The 23,395-nt window shown below is 33.5% G+C and overlaps 1 protein-coding gene across 1 annotated transcript; it reads left to right on the forward strand.

The window, feature by feature from the left end:
• The first annotated feature begins 20,680 nt into the window (after positions 1-20,680).
• On the forward strand, positions 20,681-21,770 carry LOC136813133 (protein obstructor-E-like). The gene is made up of 3 exons (XM_067069666.1): positions 20,681-20,756; positions 20,985-21,266; positions 21,469-21,770. The coding sequence occupies exons 1-3, from the start codon at positions 20,723-20,725 to the stop codon at positions 21,648-21,650; spliced, it is 498 nt and encodes a 165-aa protein (XP_066925767.1). The 5' UTR covers positions 20,681-20,722; the 3' UTR covers positions 21,651-21,770.
• The last annotated feature ends 1,625 nt before the right edge of the window (positions 21,771-23,395 follow it).

Consider the following 23,395-nt stretch of genomic DNA (forward strand, 5'->3'; position numbering starts at 1 on the left):
TTAGAATGTTTAAAAGCAGAAAGTTGTTAATCTTAAAAATCTCCCATAGAATCTTCAACCCAGACGCTATTCAGGTTCCAAGCAATGCTTCGGGTTTCCCTCTCCGGCCCAGGTTAACCTCAATATCTCCGGACAAAATAAGGCATAAAAATATGAGTGTAAAAGGAAATTTTGTAAGATGAAAAAACTACAGAGGGATTAACTTATATATTTAAGGTGTAAAATATTGAAAATCCGATGCACGCTCTGTACTGACTAAGACTTACCCCCATGACAACTCCAGCAACACCATCAAACAACATGACATAAAAATTTGCCCATATGCTCTCCAAGCCAAAAAATAAAACAAAAACCAAAAATATAATTCCGAAAAAAGTAGTAAAAAGAGAAGAAATGCTAATGCAAAAGAATCATTTCGTAAAAAGATTCCATCGTGGTTAGTGAGAAGTATTAAGTAATTACTAGATGAAAGGGCATCATAAAATGATTGAATTTCGAAAAAAAGAAGAGTTGCAAAAAAGTTTATAAACACAAAAAACTTTCAGATGTAAAAAAGGAAAAAAAACTACTTGTTTAAATATTCTGTTGAAGACTCGATATCATTGAAAAACTTGAACTCTTGATTTAGCGTGCAACACAGTTTGCAGTTATGTCTGCAAACACAAACCCACTGGCCCATCGTCAATGATTAATGCCAGCTCTGTCTAAAAGGTCACGCCTGCTTTGGTGATGTCGAGACGTATTTTTATGTTGGTCTAAAGCATTAATTTTTCTACTTTATACAAAGCTGTGGTTTCCCAAAGAATGAAATTTGACAATCATGGATGCTTTTCTCGACCAAACGATGAGCCCTATCAATATCAGCAGCAGAGATGTTTAAGTTCAAGTGATTGCAAAGATCCACAACCTTTTACACATTTATCAGCGGACTCGTCAGCCGACTTTTCCATGCCGTTGATTCTAAGCAATATCTCCTGAATATTGCTCTTGTGGTCATTTGTTTGGTCAAGAAATCTACAGAATGAAAGTACAGCATTCTTATCAAGAAAATATTGACTTTGTTTTTGAGTTCAGAACTGACTTTTCTAGAAGTTCAATTCTATCTGCATGATGAATGCTATCTTCCTAAGAGAAAGATCCTTTTTTCTTGTCGTCAAGCGATTGTACAACTTGGTAATAGATTTTAATGTCGAATATCTTCTTTAGTAGCCAATTTCTTCCCAAACTCAAGTAGTTTCTGCTCTAAAATGTCTTCATGCTTGGCAGCATCAGAAGAGTTTCTTAGGACTCTACCTTGACTCATGATATTTCCAAACAAATAGCAAGTAAAACAACCAAATAATCAGCAAAAAACCAATATTTCAATCAAAGATGAGCAAAAAACAAGCCAAAAATTTCAAACGCCCCTCAAATCAAACACGCTACATTGACATGACCGTCCAGTTCCGTGTCAAAAAATGATATCTATTGATTATTTAATGTTTGAGGTAGAGTCTCAATGTCCCTTATAACATGATAACACTTAACCAAGGTAAGTGAATGGTCGTATTAATCATAATTATTATATACCTGTAGGCAAAAATAGCCATTGAATAATTCCTGATATACCAAGGCTATTATACCACGGTAGATTTTTTTTTTAATTTTGCTTTCAAAGTTTGATTTTTTTGTCGCTCTTATTGTAAGAAATTTATTTTAATTTATCTTTCGACTATTTACATAATTGGTCAGTCTAAGCTGAGCATTCAAATAGGTAAAATTTTCTTCTACTACTTCTTCCATCATCATAAGACGGCAAAAAAAAAATCCGATTTCCCGATATTTGCACGGATTTCTTTTCGAGTAAACACCGGGATAAAAAACGCGCGTGATTTCATCAGCCATTGGGATTATTGCATCAGCTTCTTTTATCTCCCGAATAATGCGCTATCTCTGTATTCATGATACCGTGCCTGGACTAACAGTGTACTGGCTTTTTATTAGTGTTTAAAAAAAGATAGCAGCAATTGTAATTTTACCTCAGTTGCATAAGCTACAAAGAAAAGATAGCATAAGCTTGTCTGTGTTCAATATCAGACAAGCAGCTACAAAACCCAGAGGTTGCATGCGAGCTCCTTGCATCCTCTTACTAAGCTTACTTAACCTACTTAACTTGCTTAACCTGCTTAACCTTGAACCTATTATACCAACTAATATATACAAACTATTATTGAATCAAATTAAATTGACTATTATATTATTGAATTGTGCAAAGGAAAATCTGCACCTAGAAACTTGTGCGAAGGAAAATCCGCACCCAGAAACTTGTGCGAAGGAAAATCCGCACCCAGAAACTTGTGCGTATATATTATAATAAAAACCTTGTGCAAACAAAACCTTTCCCTAATACCTACACCTCTACCTTCTTATAAACCAAACACGTGAGATAAAATAATATACAAATATTCATATACTTTTTGAAAACGCTTCACCTTACTTTTGCTAAAGCTTACAGAATTGCAATATGATATCTATAGAGGCATATCGTGTGTGTATAGGAAGTTTGCTTTAAAGCTCAGAAAATGTGAAAGGTATTTCTAAATCTATTAAAATTGGTTCTAACCTTTCAGATAATGCTTTTACTAAACTATTGAAACCAATCAGATTGTTAGCCCTTTTTGCACTTCTTTTTTTTGCAATTCCAAAGTCGTATGAGACAACCTTTTTTCAGACACACCTAGATTTTGTCCATCTTTCAAAAAATGGTATTTTTTTTCAATATCCAAATGCAGCGTTTAATTCAGGGGATCCAAACCTTATTTTTCTCAAAGTTAATTATACCCTTCTATTATCAGGTGATATTGAACTAAACCCAGGTCCAAGATCAACTAAAGAAACAAAAGTGATCAGGTCTGCTAGTACATTGATTTCGACATGACCAATTATCAAGTATCTAAAGCTGTTTTAGGTTCCTTTAACCAGGCTAACATAGATTTATTTGGGCAAACCGCAGGAACACATGTAGTGCAATTCTTTGTATGCGATATTCTGGTCTCATTTCGACGTGTTTCTATTTGGAAAACTAAGACCTAGATAGAATTTTAATTGAAGGTGATAGGTTGTATAAGTTGTTGAATACAATGATTATTTTCTGTCGATGAAATGCCACGATTTATCGAACTAAACGGTATTATCACCGCACTTGACTTTTTAATTTAGAGACTGGTGAAGCTAAACTAATTGATGACTACCCCACGCTTCAAATTCCACTGAGTACTACTGAAAGTCCTGAATTTATACCTTAATGATTATTGGCGGTTTACTATAGCTATTAGAAAAGGTCCGAATGTTTCTTGTCTTTGATTCACACAGCCGGGACAGCCGTGGATTACTAGTTGAAAATGGAGATGGAGCTTCGTGCCTTTTAAAGTTTGATAATATTTTTGAACTTGAAAAATATGTTTAAGTTTTTTTATTTAGAGTTTCGGGAAAAGAATTTCAACATTTTCAAATCCATTTATTCAAATTAATGACCAACTGAGAGCTAAAAAGGATTCTTCACCTAAGTATTCTCGATTTGTAAAGAAAAATTCCAGTGCGACATCTAAAAACGTAAAAATAATTGTGCCGATGGAAATACTAGAAAGCGACAAAAAAACAGTCAGCAAGCAATCAAGCCTATTATCAACAAAACAAAGAAAAAATAAATGAAAACAATAAAGCCTATCATGACAAACAAAGAAAAATAAATGAAACAATAAGCCTATCATGAAACAAAAACAAGAAAAGATAAGTGAAAACAAAAAAGCCTATCATGAACAAAACAAAGAAAAGATAAGTGAAAACAAAAAAGCTTATAATGAACAAAACAAGAAAAGATAAGTGAAAACAAAAAGCTTAATGACCAAAACAAGAAAAGATAAGTGAAAACAAAAAAGCTTATAATGAACAAAAACAAAAGAAAATGAAAACAAAAAGCTATAATGAACAAAACAAAGAAAATGTGAACATAAAAGAGTTTACTACAAAAGAAATAAGGACACTCTAAAAGAGAAGCAAAAAATTTGCTCAAAAAAAAGATCTGTAAGCAGTCTGATGACCCAGTGAAAAATTTAAAAAATTATATATGAAGTCCTTTTTACATATGCGTTTTTCTTGCCACAGATGTCTATATCGACGTTCAGTTGCTAAATTTTCTCCTGAAAAATACAACATGCCAGAAGATGATTATTGTTTAGAAGTAATTTCTTTCGATGGGAAACTGTATATTTGCAGAACGTGCCACAATAAGCTCAAAAAAGATAATTTACCATGTCAGTCAGTTAAAAACAAACTAAGCCTTGATGAACTACCAACTGAATTCAGTACTCTACGCAGACTTGAAAAGGTTTTAATTTCTCGTAGAATTTTATTTAAGAAAATTGCAATAATGCCAAAAGGTCAGTTTCCCAAGTTAAAAGGGTCAATTTGTAATGTTCCAATGGGCAGGTCTAAAACGCCTAATACCTACTACTTAATACTTACTACCTAATACTTAATACTGACTACCTAATCCGTTTGGATACTTTACAGACCAGAACTTCCAGGCCCTGGCTCTCCTTCCCTGTTCGAAATTTATATTCTAAGAAAATTAGTTTCGTGGAATGTGTTATCTAAAAGAATATTTGAATATTAAAGTAAATATTTTCTTCGCCTCGTATAAGTACAAAGCAAAAGGTTATTATCTTTGTCTAGTTTTTCTTCCTTTTACTGCTCTCTCTATCATGACTTTGATTTAATTATAAGAACACATGTGCAAATATTTAAAATCAGTTATTCTTATACACCCCTGTCTCCTCTATAAAGATCCAAATGGCTAAAACGTTATTTAAATGTTATTTGAGATTAATATATAAGTCATTTAATTGTATCCTTTTGTATTTATCTGCATCATATCGAGTAAATTTGCATACTACTTTTTGAGATTGGTTTCTAGGGCTTTATCTTTATCATCTGATAATTATAAATAAAATATATGAGAGCCGCGAAGTATTTTTCCTACGATAGTGTGTCTCGACAAAATGTGTGTAGTCTGTAAACTTCATAGAAAAAGCGCGGGAAAATGAAGTGGAGAGAAAAAAAGAGAGAAAATATTTTCATGTCTTCAAAACGATGTAAGACAAAAACTTGAAATTTTTTTAACACCAAAATTTCAGATTTGGTCATATTTGGCATGCTGATTATTTTAAAGGTATTTTCGAGCAATTTTGAGGTATATATAGTAAATATTAAGTATTAGGTAGTAAGTATTAGGTAGTAAGTATTAGGCGTTTTAGACCTGCCCATGTTCCAATTGACATAGAAGATATTGCTAATACCCTGCCAAGAAAAACTAGTGATAATGGTCTTGTCATAGTTAAACTTAAAAGAAAATTAGAATATAAGGGACATGTAATTTTTGAGGCAATTAGGCCTGATTTTGTTCAGCAAATGTTAAATTATTTAAAAGATAATAATCCTCTTTATCAAGACATAGTGATTGACGTCAGTAACATTTCTGATGATGAAACTATGGTGGAAAATAATACAGATGTTACTAACATTAATACAGCCAGCAATGATAACGAAGAAATTTCTGATGAGGGTATCAGAACACAAAATGACACTTCAGTTTTAGAACTTGAGACAACAGCAAACCCACTTGACGTGTTTCGCTCAAGTGCAAATGAAACAACTCTCATGTCCCATACTCCCACTGAAACAGAAATAGATAATGAAATTTTAACATTAGCACCTGGTCAAGGGAAAAAACCAATTTATTTTGATGATGAAATTGTGAAATGCTTGCCCATCCTCATTTGTTCCCAAAGGGTAAATTTGGATTCCCGTTCAACGCCATGTTAAATTGAGTCCCTCAAAGTACTTTACCAACGATTATTGAACTTACTCAAAAATTTGCTCTGATCCAGATCCATCTTTTTTTGCTAACTCTGTGTTCAACAAGTCTCTTTGACCAGTCAAAAATGTTGCCATGAGAAAAGGGCAGCCTCTAATTTAAATGCGGGAATGTTAAGTCAAAATTCAAAGAAACAGTGAAACAATTTATTGCAAATGACAAAGCCTTTGCTTTTATGAGTACAGTTAAAGGAACTCCAGCATATGGAAAAAATTTCAGCAAGAAGTTTTTGGCATGGTTAAACAATTAGGGCCAACCAACTTTCTTTTGACTTAAAGCTGTGCCTGATCTAAGATGGAATGAATTGATCTCCATAATTTACAAACTCAGGTCAATGTTACTAACGAATTTTTGAGAATCTTTCTTATCATGAAAGGTGTGATTGTTAAATAGCCATCCTGTTCTAGTAGCAGGCATTTTCATATAGAGTTGAAGTATTTTTAAAGAAATTGTTTTAGATGGTCCACTTGGCAAACAAAATTATGCTATTCGGGTGAATTTCAAGTACGTGGAGCCCTCATTTCATCTTTTCTTTGGATTTTGATGCGCCAACATTAACTCCGGAAACAAAATCTGAATACGTAGAATTTGTGATAAAATAATTAAAGTTTGTTTACCATCACAACAGAAGATCCAGAATTGTTTAACCTTGTAAAAACCTATCATTACATTCATCGTCATTCAAAAACTTGTCGTAAAAATATAAAAATAGCCTTGTAGATTTCATTTTGGCAAATTTTTTTCTGAGAGAACTATTGTTTCAGAGCCTTTGCCACAAGAATTGCCACAAGAGCAAAAACGAACAATACTGTCACTGAGAAAAGAATTATTAAGTAAAGTAAGGACATATATAAATGAAAATCTTAATCCAAGTAAAAGAAATTTTTTTAACCCAGATGCTGAAAATTTCAGTCCTGTTCCAACCATAGATGAGATACTTAATGAATTAGATATTCCCAAGAATGATTATGAATATGCTCTGTCAGTATCTGAAGATGATGATTTTCACCTATATTTGAAACGCGATTCAAATGCGTGTTTTGTAAACAATTATTTTACTGAGGGTCTGAAAGCTTGGCAAGCAAATCTGGATATTCAGCCTGTATTTAATTATTACAACATAGGCGTAGCGATATACCCTGCAAAATTTATGGATGAGAGCGGTTTTTACGACACTGTAATTATTGTCCTTGTTTTATCAAAAGATAATGAATATGTCATAAACGTCTGCACTCCCCCGTAAATTTTGCAGGGTAAGTCGCTACGCCTATGTTACAAGGCTGTTACTTACATGTGTGCATATCTGTCGAAAACTGAAGATGAAGTGTCTCATGCTATGAACCAAGCTGTTCAAGAAGCATTCGAAAACGATTTAGATAAATATCAGCAAATGAAATCTATTGCGCATGCTTATGTTTCAAAACGGGAAGTATCGGTGCAAGAAGCTGTATATCTTAGCATGCCTGAATTATGGCTAAGAAAAGTATTTCCAGGTGTAACTTTTGCAAACACCAATGTACCAGAGAAAAGATTTAGAATGTGCCTTAGTGAAAATGAAATAAGTGAGCTTCCTGAAGATAGTACCTCGATATTCAAAAAGAATATGCTAGACCGATATTCAGATATTGTGATAGACCAACCAACAACTATGCTAATGGAATTTATGTGTCTGTTTCAAACATGTGTTATGCTGAATTTTTGAGGTTTTATAGTATCATGTATGTAGAGAATAAAGAAAATGATTGCCAGCCCAATGAACTTGTAGATGATCTAGTTGAATCAAATCATCCAACAAATGGGTACCCAAATGTTGTTCCACTCTTCTCCAGTCGAGATAAACTAAAATGTCGTAAAGTTCCGTTAGTACTCCGTCTTCATGAGCCAAATAGAAACAAGCACCCCGAAGATTATGCTCATCATCTGTTAATGTTATATTATCCTTTTCGTAATGAAAATGAGTTACTCTCTAAGGAACACAATTCTTACACACAGAAACTATTTGAACCAGGTGTTGTAGAAATGATTGAAAGGAACAGAGCTTTGATCCAACCATATTCTGGTTAGTAGATGATGCATTAGAAAGGTTTAGAACTGACATCACGCTCAATATGAATGACTTTGAACAGCAGGAAAATGATGAAACAAATGCTGAGCTTGAAAGTAATACTGCAAATAATAATAATGAATCAGATGATGAAGCTAATGAAGACACAGTACCATTTAGGGCAGCAATACCAATGGAATCTATTTTGCTTCCTGATAATGAAATAAATACTCGTATAAGATCTCTTAATCCTCAACAGAGAGAAATTTTTGATGTAATACACAAATGGGGAAGAAATTTTGTAAAAAACCTGTCTTCTAAAGATCCTAAAATTGTAGAGCCATTCCATATTTTCTCGGTAAGTGTAAACCGCAGGTTACAGGTTGCAGGTTACAGGTCACAGGTTACAAGTTACAGGTCACAGGTTACAGGTTAACAAAACACAGACCGGAAAACTGTAACGCACTCGTAACATACAATTCATAACATACAACTCATAACATAAGTTCCTGAAAATATTATATGTAATGGAAATGTAATATCAAAATATGTTAATAATATTATTTAGAAGATTTAAACGACAAATCATCAACCCCATACCCCAAATATTGACAACAAATGACACTTAAATTATGTAAATAATGATGTTATCTCAAACTATGAGGTTTTGTACGCCAATTAACAATAAAATATTCTTCATGCATAATAGGATGCTGACGCTGCAAGTGGATATAGATTGACAGGTTTTGAAAACAATAAATACTCCTAGAGAGCTGTTTTAGAGAGATGAAAATAGTGACGTCATTTTATCAAAAATACAAAGCCAGGGGATAAAAATATTGAAACATTTATAAAATATAATCCCATTGACGCTATTTTCATCAATTCTTGTTATCATACCCAAGGTGATGCAGGAGATAAAATGAGATATGACATAGTGATTGTGAAATAGCTATTTTCCTGTTAGGGGGCTGTTTAAAGCAAAGGTGAGATCGATATTCGAATATTTCTTTATTCTTTGTATATAACATACGTAGCATGCGTATAACATTGAAAAGAAAATTTTTTTACATGTGTGATATAGATGTAATATATAATACAAGTATTACAGGTCCGTGTTATACACGGCATAAAACGCAAAATCACATGGTAAACACGTGGGTAGATTTTTAGCTTTAAAATAGTTTTAGATCAATAAAATACCTTTGGAATTATACTTTTGACATTAACAACTGTTTTTCAAACATTTTCTTTGTGTTTTACAGTAATTAAAGCTGACCAACACTGACCTGTGACCTGTAACCTGTAACCTGTGACCTGCAACCTGCAACCTGTAACCTGCGGTTTACACTTACCGATATTTTCTTAACCGGTGGCGGAGGCGTGGGAAAAAGCCATTTACTTACAACAATTTATCACTCATTGTCTAAACTTTTAATGTACAGAGGAGGAGAACCTACTAAACAAAGGATTCTTGTGCTTGCCCCAACAGGTGTAGCAGCAATCAATGTCAATGGAACCACAATTCACACTGGTTTGATTATTCCTACAAAAAAGCTATTTCCCTTGAATGCTATGTCAAAACAAAATTTGCAAAAAAAAGCTTGCGTTGAGATTATAATGATAGATGAAATTTCCATGGTACCTACCCTTACCAAAATATTGACTAGAAAAGTATACTTTCAGTATATAGAAAGTATACTGCATTCATACTTTTGCTCAAATTTAAGGATTAAAGTATACTTTAAGTATACTTATCAAAATCAAAGCATCACTCAAATTAACAAAATTTGTACTGCATTTATACTGCAAGCAGAAAGTATGAGAAAAGTATACTTTTTTTATACTTTCTGTACTTGTTTTTGAAAAAAAAGATAAAAAGAAAAATAATTGGGTGCATAAATCAAAAAGTATACTTTAAGTATACTGCCCTTGGAGAGGGAAAGTTCTTATTTGTTTTGAAATCATTTTTCCTTTGTAAATTTTCATGCATGAAAGATTTTTCTAAAAAGAAGTGAATTTCATAAAAACTTTGAAACACATGAAAAAATTCTCTCATAACATCAGAACATTAATGTGTGTGGTGTTGTGAGAGAACTTTGTTTTACCATTTTTTGAACAGTTGAAATTTTAAACATTTATAAATTTGAAGATGAAGTGTTTGCTAACAATTAGCAAAGGTTTAATGGATGATGTACGCGACCTTGCTTATGTAAGTATATAGATTACCTGTATATTATTCAAAACTAATGGACCACTAATGGTGCACTATGTGAATGTAATGAATCTTGTTTGTGATTATACTAGTCTGTGACAGCATGATGAGTTAAGGTAGTTTAAGTTAAACCTGATGTGAGTGGATACGGATTTTCTTTATCTGCTTAAGAGCTTTTAAGATTATTTACTTTCAATGTTACTGACAGTTACTTTACTTTCAATGTTACCAGATTAATAGGAGTTTGGTTTTAAAATTTCTTCAAATTCATAAGCTTTATAGGCATGAACTTTTTAAATTTCATCATTGAAGAATGTGTTTTAAGTAGCCATGTGGTTAATACTATAGCAATTTGTATAAAAGTATACTTTATTTATACTTTTTTGCAGTATATTTGAAGTATATTTCCATGCAGTATACTTAAAGTATATGGAATATTGTTCCAAAAATTTAGTACTTTAAGTATACTTTCTATAACATCAAAATATATACTGAAAGTATACTTTTAGTCCCTCTGAAAGTATACTTGCAGTACAATATAGAATATACTTAAAGTATACTGAGTTTTGGTAAGGGTAGTCGCTTATTTCGAAATATTGATTCAAGGTTACGTGAAATATTCAATTCTGATAAACCTTTTGGTGGAAAATCGGTCTTACTTTGTGGTGATTTGTATCAACTCCCACCAATTTATAGAGATCCAATTTACAAAGCTGATTGTTCATCTATGCAAAGTATTGTCGGATTTGAATTATGGAGAAGTTTCCAAATGGCAGAATTGACTGAGGTCATGAGACAGAGAGATGATATAGATTTTGTAGATCTATTAAATCAAGTACGTTTAGGTGAACTTGATGAAGAAAAAGAAGAACTTTTAAAATCTAGATTCATTACAAAAGACAGTCCCAGACTACCCTGCTAATATAACTCATATTTATGCAGAAAATAAGCCAGTAGATTTATACAATTTGCAAATGCTTGAAAAATTACCGACTGAAAAGCATCTGATTCTTGCACAAGATGAGGTACCAAAAAATCTGACAAGAAGTGATTTGAATTTTATTGAAAATGCTAAAGCAAGAGATACAGGTGGTCTAGCTCGTATTATTGAAATGAAAGTAGGTGCTCGTGTTTTGATATCAAAAAATATTGACATTGCTGATAGATTAGTCAATGGACAAGTTGGAACAGTTATGAGATTCAAATTTGATTGCAATAATAAAATATCTGGTTTCTATGTAAAACTTGATGATGTCACTGCAGGTAAAAAAGGATCCAATTTGGATAATGTATGTAGAGAGAACAATTGGACTTTGATCGAAAGAGCAGAATCTACCTTTGCGACTAGAAAAAATAAGCAAAAGTCACCTATGGTTAGAAGAACTCAATTTCCACTGATACTATCGTATGCATGTACTAGTCACAAAGTCCAAGGGCTAACACTTCAATCAGCAGTCGTAAGCTTTGAATTATTTGGTCAAAGATATTTCAATGAAGGTCAAATGTATGTTAATTTGTCAAGGGTAACTGACATAAACGGACTATTCTTAATTGGTGAATATAGTAGAAATGCTATCAGAGTCAACACTGAAGCAGGGCTTGAATATGAACGTTTGAGAAGAAATTGTTGTTTGCAAAAGGTTCAAACTTTTTCATCTGTTTCTACCTCTCCCGAGCATTTAAATATCTCCCTTCTTAATATTCGCTCGATGAATAAACATGCTGTTGACCTAAAAAAATCTGAAAATTTAATGAACAGTGACTTGTTATGCCTTACTGAAACTCAGCTATCACCTACAAGTGATACTAGTGGAATTGATCAAACATTAAATGCTTTTAATATTGAGTATAACAACAATTCAATTAATCGCTTTCAAAAACATGCATGTTGCACAAATTCTTCAATTCAAATTTTAGAGTGTAATAAAGCAGCAGGTTACACATTGATAAAATTCAAAAAAGAGACGTTTATTAGTCAACCTATTAGCCTTTTAATCTTGTACAGACCACCTAATTCTTCAAGAAACACTTTTCGTGAAGAACTATTGCAACTGACAAGTTATGATGATGTAGACATTATTGTGGGAGATTTCAATATTGATGCACTAGATCCAACAAATCAAGACCTAAACGAAATACTTTCTTCATTCAAAATGATAGTGAATGAACCAACTCATCTTGCTGGTGGCCTTCTGGACCATGTTTATATAAAAACAAGTTTTATTAGCCAGAGAGAAGTGAATTGCTTTATAAAGGATATTTATTTCTCCGACCATGATGGAGTTTGTTTCACTATTGTGAGTGATACTTAATTGTTTTAACTGCTTGGACTGCTTGAACTGCTTGATATTGGGGGGGGTGTACAGTTTGGAGGGTGGGATACATAAGGGATACAAAATTCTTCAAGAGCAAAGTTTGTAATATTCATTATGAAGTCGATTCAGTACATTTATAAATAAATAAATCACAGCTTATTCTGGTGAATTTTGAATCCCTTGCGTATCTATCCTAGAAGAAAAAAATCAAAGCTGACAATAAGGAATTTGTCTTAAAAAGGTTTTTAGTGCCTTTAAAAGGAAAGAAACTTTCTTGCAAATTTTAATCTTTTGGATGGTTATGAATTTCTTTAAAACGTCATTGTCACTTTTGAGTGGACACGATACTAGTTACAAAAGACATTTTCCTCAGTCACATAACTTTTTATAATTTTATGTACAGTATTTTAAAAATGTGGATTTAAGAATTTTTTTTTATCAAATTGGAATATTAACTTTGTACATTCTTTATATATTTTTTTAGTTAAAATTTGAATTATGATATGCATTAACTTTTTAATTTTTTTTTTTGAAAATTCTTTTTACACTTTTTATAGTATTTTTTAATCAACTCATCAATTTATACAAAATTTAGAATTACAAAATTAACAAAATGAACAATACAAATAAAAACCCTGGACTAAAACTATGTTGGACTGGACTGGAATATTATTTGCGTGTTAATCGTTCTGCTGTAACTAAAATTATATGCTTGGCTGGAGAAAATATATGGTCATTTGTATGATATGATGCTGGTAATTTGTTAATGGTTTTGTTGTAGTATTAATTTCTGTTACGTAATAGTGTTGGTAGAATGAGGCAACCTAAAAGAAAAGAAACAAATTTTTGATTCATTGGCAACTTGGAATAAACATTGATTTCACACCACCAAATTCAGCAACTCTAGATGCTACAAAAGTCACAAAAACAAGTAAGTAAGACTTGGTAAACTTTGAGAAAATACTACTCGAGTACTATACTTCAAAGTCACAATTTACGATTCTCTGCTTAAAAAATTGACAAATAGGTAATATTTTTAACAATGGTTGGTATTTTTACAGACAATTGGTATAAAATCTATTGAAGTGGTTATCAATTTCTGAAAAGAAGTAATTTATCACACGTTTTCTCTGAAAAGAAAATACAAATAAATACATCGGGGTGTTTAGAGCCTTTTAATTTTATATTTTACTCTGTTATTTTAGATATCAATCAACGATCAATTGTCATTTGGCTGTCATGACTCGTAAACAATTGTCACTGTTTTACTCCGAACTCAAAGTCGATGCTACAAAGTACATTCAGGTAATTTAATTAAACCTTACAAAACATTTAAAAACCTGAAGGCTTTTCTATTTTCTTACATAAGAAACTGTCACATTTGCTGAATGTCTCCATTCACCAAATAACTTAGAAAGTTTATATCATCAGCTTTTATTTTTGCTCCGGCCTAGGAGCCTTAAATTCTCTCTCGTCCGAAGACGACGACGGTCAAGACATTTTTTGTTTGTTTATTTAATCCGATGATCTATTCCGAATTAATAAAACGGATTATCTGATTCCAATAATACTGTGATTTGATTGGCCGAAAGGGAATTCCGGCCGAAAGTATTTTTAAGAAAAAGATGGCTGCCGAAAATGGCTAGCTGACTGTGTAGCAAATACTTGCATGATCATTTTCATCATTATTCATGATGTTTTGGACTAGATTTATGAGAAGTTTGATGCATACTGGCTCTCTAACAATGTGGAAAGACTTTGGAGAAATTTTGGCCATGAATCGTCAGCTGGTCGAGTGCTTAAATCTTGCATATGGCTAACAAAACCATAAAATTCTGTAGGTAACTTGACAATGAAACTTTCAAACACACATCCTTTGGAATTTAAAAGAGAATACTAAAATTACAACATTACAGTGAAAATTTGAAAACGACTGTGTAGTTTTTGTGGTGTTATGTTTATGGCTGAAAATGATCCTGTTTGTTTTGTATTCATCATTGTTGACGACTCTGGCGACCGCTCCTTTTGATTCTTCAAACCCGACACATATTATTTACAAACATATGACTATGAGAATTCAATAAAGGATACTAAAACACAATTCCAGTGTAAATTTGAAGAAGAATGGAGAAATCTTCACAGTTTTATGGCTGAAAATGATCGTTTTTGGACTTTGTCGTATAATTTCATCCCGGCTTGCGACCGTTCCTTTTGATTTTTCAAACCCGACACAGATTTTTTACAAACATATCATTATGAAAATTCAGTAAAGGATACTAAAACACAATTCCTGTGAAAATTTGAACAAGATTGGAGAAATTTTCACAGTGTTATGGCTGAAAATGATCGTTTTTGGACTTTGTCGTATAATTTCATCCCGGCTTGCGACCGTTCCTTTTGATTTTTCAAACCCGACACAGATTCTTCCCTTTTGATTTTTCAAACCCGACACAGATTTTTTACAAACATATCATTATGAAAATTCAGTAAAGGATACTAAAACACAATTCCTGTGAAAATTTGAACAAGATTGGAGAAATTTTCACAGTGTTATGGCTGAAAATGATCGTTTTTGGACTTTGTCGTATAATTTCATCCCGGCTTGCGACCGTTCCTTTTGATTTTTCAAACCCGACACAGATTTTTTACAAACATATCACTATGAGAATTCAGTAAAGGATACTAAAACACAATTCCTGTGAAAATTTGAACAAGATTGGAGAAATTTTCACAGTGTTATGGCTGAAAATGATCGTTTTTGGACTTTGTCGTAATTTCATTGCGGCTGGCGACCGTTCCTTTTGATTTTTCAAACCCGACACAGATTTTTTACAAACATATCATTATGAAAATTCAGTAAAGGATACTAAAACACAATTCCTGTGAAAATTTGAACAAGATTGGAGAAATTTTCACAGTGTTATGGCTGAAAATGATCGTTTTTGGACTTTGTCGTAATTTCATTGCGGCTGGCGACCGTTCCTTTTGATTTTTTCAACCCGACACAGATTTTTACAAACATATCATTATGAAAATTCAGTAAAGGATACTAAAACACAATTCCTGTGAAAATTTGAACAAGATTGGAGAAATTTTCACAGTGTTATGGCTGAAAATGATCGTTTTTGGACTTTGTCGTAATTTCATTGCGGCTGGCGACCGTTCCTTTTGATTTTTCAAACCCGACACAGATTTTTTACAAACATATCGCTACAAGAATTCAGTAAAGTATACTAAAACACAATTCCTGTGTAAATTTGAACAAGATCGGAGAAATTTTCACAGTGTTATCTGAAAATGATATTTTTTGGACTTTGTCGTAATTTCATTGACCATCCCTTTTGAAGATTTTTCAAACCCGAAACAGGTTTTTTCCAAATATACCACTATTTATTACATACACACTATTGTATACCATTTTATTTGGTTTATCCTACTCTTTTCCAAGTATTATCCCAACAGAAAAAATAATGCTTAGCTCAAAGCCGTGGCCTCTAATTTAGGCTATTTTTCTCCCCAAAATTTTATCCGGACAATCAAATCAACGGCGCATCATGGCTTCGCTATTGGCAAGTTTAGAAAAAAAATAATTTATAAGGTCTTGGAAATATTCACTTCTAAATATTTATCTCCTTTAGCTCCAATTTGGAACTTTTTAGTCGAGGACGAGTCGGCGGGGGTCGGATTGGTTCTTTAGGCAAGAAAGTGCATGTGTAATCACTTAGAAGAGCTAAACTTCCAGCTGGTTTATTTATTTGTTAAGATTATTTCTCATACTCGCTCTGCAATAAATAGAATTATTACTTTGCTTTCTGATCTGTTCTGATTAGTAGTTTGTGGGCAACATTCTAACAAAACTAACTCAACAAGCTCATCTTTCACATCTTTGAATCTCTTAAGCCGGAGCTTCCAGCGCAGCTGGTTTATTATTTTTTGTTTTCTCTACTAGATTATATACGATCAACAGTAGTTTCATATTGTATTCGTTTCAATCAATCGGTATGCTGTTCATTGTCAAATTGTCGTCAAAGAAAAACCAACGACTGGCGACCATTTAAATTTTGTTCATAATAGAGTTATTTGTTGCTGATTTTGAAATTCATAACGTTTCTTCGCTCAGTGAATGAAAGTGATCAAAATGATATCATAAGTGTTATCTATACTTGTCCATTAACCATTTCGTATTGCATTGTTTTGTTTTGTTTTGCTTGATTATTGCAAAGATGCTGCTGGGATAAATATAATGAACTATTATTTGAAAAAAAACTATTTCTATTTGTAAAAGTAAATGGTCAGTCTATGTGACCTGTCAATTGAATTTTTGATAGAATCTTTGTATAAGTTTATAACAGGACATATCTAAAATTTTGTGATTTGTCCCTAAATTTTTACTTTATCTTCAAAATGTTAAAAGTTGAATTTAAATGCTTTAAATACGGAATGTTAATTTTCTATTCAATCTTACCACTAGGAGTTTCGAGTAACCTGGAGAAACATTTAGGCAAAGTGATTTTCTAGCTCTATTAAGTTTTCCAATTTTGCTTGATTCTTTATGCATTCTTCCATCGCAGCGAGCTATTTAACTTCTTTACAAACTATCCAGCTAATAATCTAACTATATTGGCTGACCTTCCAGCCTCGGCTGGTTTATTTATGTTTTGTTTTTTTTCCTCTAGGTATATAATAAAACATATATTCAAGGGGGGTTCACGGTTGGCGGAGGAGCGGAATCGGCCCTTTTTTCGGACGGAGTGGCGTAATTTGGCGAAAATTTAGACGGAATTACGGAAATTGGTTTCTCTGACGGAGACGGAAAATTAGACAATTTTAGTGCGGAAAAACGGAATTTAGCAAAAAAATTTGCGGAATTTCGGCATTGGTAAAAGATATTCAAAATTTGCGGAATTTTCGACAAAAATATTGAATCTCAAAGGAATTTTCGGTGACGGAATTTTGGTTCAATTTAAGACGGTTTGACGGAAATTGGAGAAAAAGTTGGCGGAATTGCGGAATCGGGTACCCCCTGAAACTCCCCCCATTCAATAGATAAAAGTTACTTATTGGATTTAATAAATCTCAATAACCAACTTTTACCTATTGAATATCTGCTTATTATACTGATGCTTTTTACAGCGTGGGACCTTGGCCCGGGGGGGGGGTACTAGGTTTGCGAGGTGACGGGTATGTCCGAGCCAAAAATCGAAAATCGACCCTTTTAGAGACAAAATTTTTGTGATTTTGGGACCCTTTGAGAGACTTTTTCCTAAATTTTGGTCCATTTTTTCCAAATTTTGGTTTGATTTTCACCAAATTTTGGTCAAAATTCTTGGAAATCGTGACCCTTTGAGAGAGAAATTTTTGATTTTTGTGATTTTGGGACCCTTTCAGAGACTAACTTTTGAATTTGTACCCCTTTGAGAGACTTTTGAGGAATGAGAAAAGGTACCCTTATGGCTCGCACATACCCGGCACCCATTTTGCCTAAGTACCCCCCCCCCCCCGGGGACCTTGGGCATATATTACGACTATAATGGACGAATTGAGGGGAAAGAGAACAAAAAATGGTTGGTAGCAGTAAAGCTCAGGCTGATTTTAAATGAAGAGATAAGAAAAGTTCCTCCAAAAACGAGGAACTAAAAACTCAGCGTTGATGAAATTGACAGGGCGTGTGCTACGACAGTAAGTTGGAAGTCTTCATCGAAGTAAAACTCGAAACATCAGAATAAAAAATGCATGGTCAAAGTGTCTTATTTTTTTGCTCTAGTTTATCATACAAAAAAGGAAAGTTTGAGTTTTACCCACGGAACATACTACATGTAAATAGTATCAACTTAACCCTCATTGAGACCCCCTTCTAAGTTTTTTTTTGACAAAAATAGTGCAGTCGAATCCTTCAACGCCGGCGATGCAAAATTCGACAGTGGTAGAGCGCTGGGGAATTAAACAATGTCGAGATTCAGAGTTGACAGCGCTGTTAAAGTCTTTTTCAAGTTTGCTGTCAGTAAAATTACAAAAGCGAATAACTTTTAATAGAAATTAAATCAGATTGAAATATTTCTATACTCGTTGTAAATATAATCGGGAGTGGGATATTGTCATAAACGAAGATGAAAAATGAAGATGAAGAAAAAATCAAACAGTTAGTACAGTAAAATTTTGCATCCGATTGTATTTTTTCAACAGTGCCTGATCGGTTTTGGTTTGAATGTATGACATCAAATCAAAATATTTAATTAATATTCTAATTAAGTGAAAGAATTTTCATTCTTGCAATTAGGTGGAATGATTAAGAAAAACCATAAGGAAATCACTTCCTTGCCTCAAGTCGTTGTGCAAGAAATGATAGACACACGGTCGCACACACCGCCGGTGGTAAATCGAAATTTACGGACACAAAACATTAAACTTAGTCTTTTGAAATGAGATATGCAAGAACCAAGATTTTGTTAAACCTCTCTTCATGTGTTGTTTAACTTTTCGGGGGGAATTAAACACCTCTTCTGTGTCCCGATGGAGTTTTAAAATCCATCTGCGATTATGAGATCATATGAAATTCCACCAGGTCTGGTTTTGAAATCTGCTGGAACAATAGAGCTTCTATCCCCACTGGGAGTACTCCGTCTAAAACTAAAATATCTTGAAAAATAAAGTGCCATACTGTCAAATATCTCAACGGCCGAAGACTGGGCACGACAACAACAAAACAAATCCAAATATCTCTTTTGACTCTTCTTTTATTCTAGAGCGAGGCATTTTTCTCGCGTCTGATTGGACGAAAATAATCTATTTTGCTTTTACCCGCGAAGTAGTAAAAAAAAAATGGACAAAATTGAATGTAGAAAATCTATACTATATCTCGCGTTTGGACAAAGGAGGCGCGCTACGCTTGCTCGCTTTCGGGCTTCAAACATTCGATTTTTTGACATCACTTTAAACTTTCGAAGCTCCTGCAGTAGCAAAAGTTTCGAATTTGCGTCAAAACACTTTGAAAGGCTTCTATTTTTCGAAAATCATCAAAGTGGAACTCATTAAGACCATGTTCACACGTTACTCTTCCGTTTCGTTCCGGCTTGATTTTCGTTGCGGATCGAGTGTGTTCATATTGCTTTCGGAACGTTAAACTTATACTCACTCATTGTATTTCAAGGTTTTTCAGTTTGACGAAGGTAATTTTCTACTTTAAATGAAAAAAAGATTGCTTAGCTAAGTATTCGTCTCTACAACTTTGAACAGTTTATTTGATAATGAAATATCTTCACTTCACTTTAAATCCCTTTTTACGCCGGCCTTTAGACGAGGCCAATTTAAATAGTTGTTTTACGGGCTAAGCTACCCAAAAAAGAGTGTCGGTCGGTCAGTGAAAAAATAAAGATTAAAGTAGAACTTCACCTACAAAATCTCCTAAAAGGCAGCAAAAACTACAACATCTTGACAAAAATGCACTATAGAAAATAAAAAGGCACAAAATGGTAGAATTCACGGATAAAATAAAAACATTGAACATGAAATTCCAAAGAAATTCCTCAAAGCCTAGGAAAAAACTACCAAAATTTTGAAAATTTGGAAGTCTGTAAAACAATGCAAATAAAAATGTGCTACCAAAATGAACTTTATTTTGATTTCGATTTTAGGAAATTCAGGGTCGGCCGGGCCCGTAAATGGACTAATCAAACTGGTCTCGACTTATTGGTTTTTTTTTTGTTTAGAGCTATCGTAAACCCTTTCTTCCTTTTTATTTTTATTTTACATCAAAAATTCCATGGAAAGCGTTTACCGACCAAGTATGACATTTTTCTGATCTCATATGATCAGCCTGATGTGTACAGAATTTCAAAACTCACTTCCGCCCAAAAATAACGAGCCAAACGAAAAGGCTAAACCCTGATATATGTGAAAGTTGTTGCGAAAGAATTTATATTGAACTAACATAATACAATTATCAATTTTGATATTTTATGATTATCTTAGACTCTTTAGCAACCGTTCTGTAATTATTTCTGTGGTTTAAACTTCCTAAATTCCTGATAGCATCCCACCCGCTGTGGTGAGGAAATTATTAAGTCGCAATTATGTATTCTCTAACGAACTAAAGACCTAATTATCCGATGGTTGACATTTTGGAAAATCAGTATGGATAAATAGAGCTGGAAATTGTTTGGAAAATCATTCAACTTTCTCACCAATCAAAGAAACAAACAAAAAAGCTTCTTGAAGAATCTACAAAGTTTTCAACCATGAAGATCATCATTCTCGCCGTTCTTGTTGCAGGTAAATTTTGATGTAATTTCTGACGAAGTTTTGAATAAGCCTTCATTTTAACGTATTGACCACTTTTTGAAAAGGTGCAAAGCCCGGGATAATCATATTCTGAAAAAAACGCGTGAAAGGAAAAACGAGAACAAGTGAAAAAACTTAATACTGACACATCTAATGTGCATCAATAGTTAAATGTGTTAAAGCCAATAATTAAAGTTTTTTATTTTCTTTCTCTTGTAGTTTGCAGCGCAGCAAAATCTCACCCCCATCAATCCTGCCCAAACTCCTTATGTGTATGGAGATCAGTTGGAGATATCTTCGCATATAACGAGCACAAACCATATTATTTTGTGACTTGCACAAACAGTGGTCCAGTATGCAGAAGATGTGCTGATGGTTTGGAATTCAACGAGAAAAACAAAGCTTGTGTTCGATCATTCAAAAAATCAACAACAACGACAACAACAACAACTACGACCACCCCAACTACAACGACCACCCGAGCCATCGACACACCAGAATGTAAGTATTGTTTCAAATTGAATAAAAATCACTTTCTTCTTTAGCATGATTATTTTTAATAAAGGCTGTCATTGCTAGTCTCTGGCTGTTGTTAAAGTTTTAAGAAAACTTAAAATATTTAAGGAGCAATCGTTAATTTAATCTTGAAAATGTCTTTTAAAAGCTCTAATTTTTATTTTCTCATCTTCTTTTCTCACTTTAGGCAACGATTCTTTGTGCAAATGGGTTCCAAATGGTTCTTTATTCCGATTGGACAACAACAAACCACAATACTATGTTCAATGCAGCAATGGAATCGCTTCATGCCGTCAATGTCCACCTCACATGTATTTCAACAACAAATTTGATGTCTGTGTTCGACGCACTGTACCAAAAGATTGGTAATTTAATTATCACCATCACTAGATGTAGACTGCCGTTCCTGATTGGATAACAATTGAAAGAATTATTCATCAACCCTCGTTGTAAATTTTTAATAATATTTTAGAATAAATATCTAGCATCAGAAAATCAAAATAATTGTCTGCTACTAACTCAAATTAATTATTGGAAAATCTTTCAAAGGCATGGAAATCAATTTGAAATTTTCTATTGATGTCTTTCTTTTAATAATACCCCGTTCTGGACCCAAGATAGACCCTTCGTGTATCATTGGATTAGAAACTTGGAACTTCTCCGACACACAAATCATAAATTTTAACGATACAGGGGGGCTCGAGGGGCTCGAGTTTTACTAGGGTTGAATATATATTTATCCATCATTAAGTATAAGTGTACGCAAAGCGAAATATGACACCACTAAAATTGACCCAAAGCCGTTTGACAGTTCCTTACTTAGTCCTGAGGGTCTTCGTTTTTATTGCTGAGAATCTTGATCAGCTATTTAAAGTTTACTAGAGGAAGTCAACTCAACCAAAGAAATATTTTTTTAAGATAGAGAAAAATTTTAGACAAAGTACAACGTTTTCGAACCATATAGGTTTTCCGTTTTTTAATCATAGCCTCGTTGGTTTAACTAGGGCTTTAAGGCTTAAAAGATGAGGCCTTTTTTTTCTGAACTTTTTAAAATGGTTTTGCATAATTTGGCAAGATTCTATTTGTTTTTGGAAGATAAAAAATGGATGTTCTTATATATAATTGGGTATTCCATATCATTAATGTTTCTCTCCTATTCTCCACCTTTTAGTGCTCCTAGTCTTCACTGAACTCGGCATAATAAAAAATTACCAAAAAGCAAAGTCTCAGCAAAAAGTAGACTCTAGTCTATGTCTAGGTTATAAATTAAATATGGCCTAAATATTAACCCGAACCTAACCAGGCTATCCCGACCCTAGGAGAGGAAGAAAAAACGCATATTTCTGAAAGCGGTTCTGACTACTTTGATACCCCTTGCCTATCCATCTCTTGTCAGTTCCTTCTTGAAAGAATGACCTTGAAGCATCCAAAAGAAAGGAGGCCCTGGGGAGCTATCTATGATCGAGTTTTAGATTTTTTTCAGAGTATGTCGTAAAAGTGTGTAAACATTTTCTTAGCCCCCGCTTATGCTATATTGAATATATAAAACACCCCTGCGTCACAAACCCACTGGGACCCCAGCCCAATGAAGTATAACCCCGAAGGGCTAGAAGCGAATCTCCTTGGTAGAATTTGAAGCCAACAAATTCTACCAAAGTTGCGCGGCCAAGCGCGTGCCGCCTGGTTTTTACACAAACGCCGGATTGAAAGTAAAGTTTACCGCTAAATTTCGAAAAACATATCACTCAAAAATAAAGAAATCGCTAGATTCAATCCGTCGTCAAAAATACGGCGCATATTTTAAGACTTCACTTTTTCTTGCCTGCGAAAGGTTATAGATTCCCTTTTAGCCCTTCAGGTTTATACTTCATTGCCTCATCCCCACTGGAAAATTTGTTCAAAATTTTGTCCCCGGTGGGAAAACTACTCTACAATTTCAGCCCCAGTGGGAAATCGACTTTGATTTTATCCCTATTCGAAATTCAATGTATAAAATTCACTCCAAAACCATTGGATTTCCTAAGCTTGGAACAATAGAATTTCTATCACCTTGGGATTTCGAAAGAACATTTTATCCCCGCTGTGGGGAGAATTTTCACCGGGGCTGTGAGACA

This window comes from Clytia hemisphaerica, unplaced genomic scaffold (genome assembly GCF_902728285.1).
Source record: "Clytia hemisphaerica strain Z4C2 unplaced genomic scaffold, Clytia hemisphaerica genome assembly, whole genome shotgun sequence".
NCBI classification, from domain to species: domain Eukaryota; kingdom Metazoa; phylum Cnidaria; class Hydrozoa; order Leptothecata; family Clytiidae; genus Clytia; species Clytia hemisphaerica.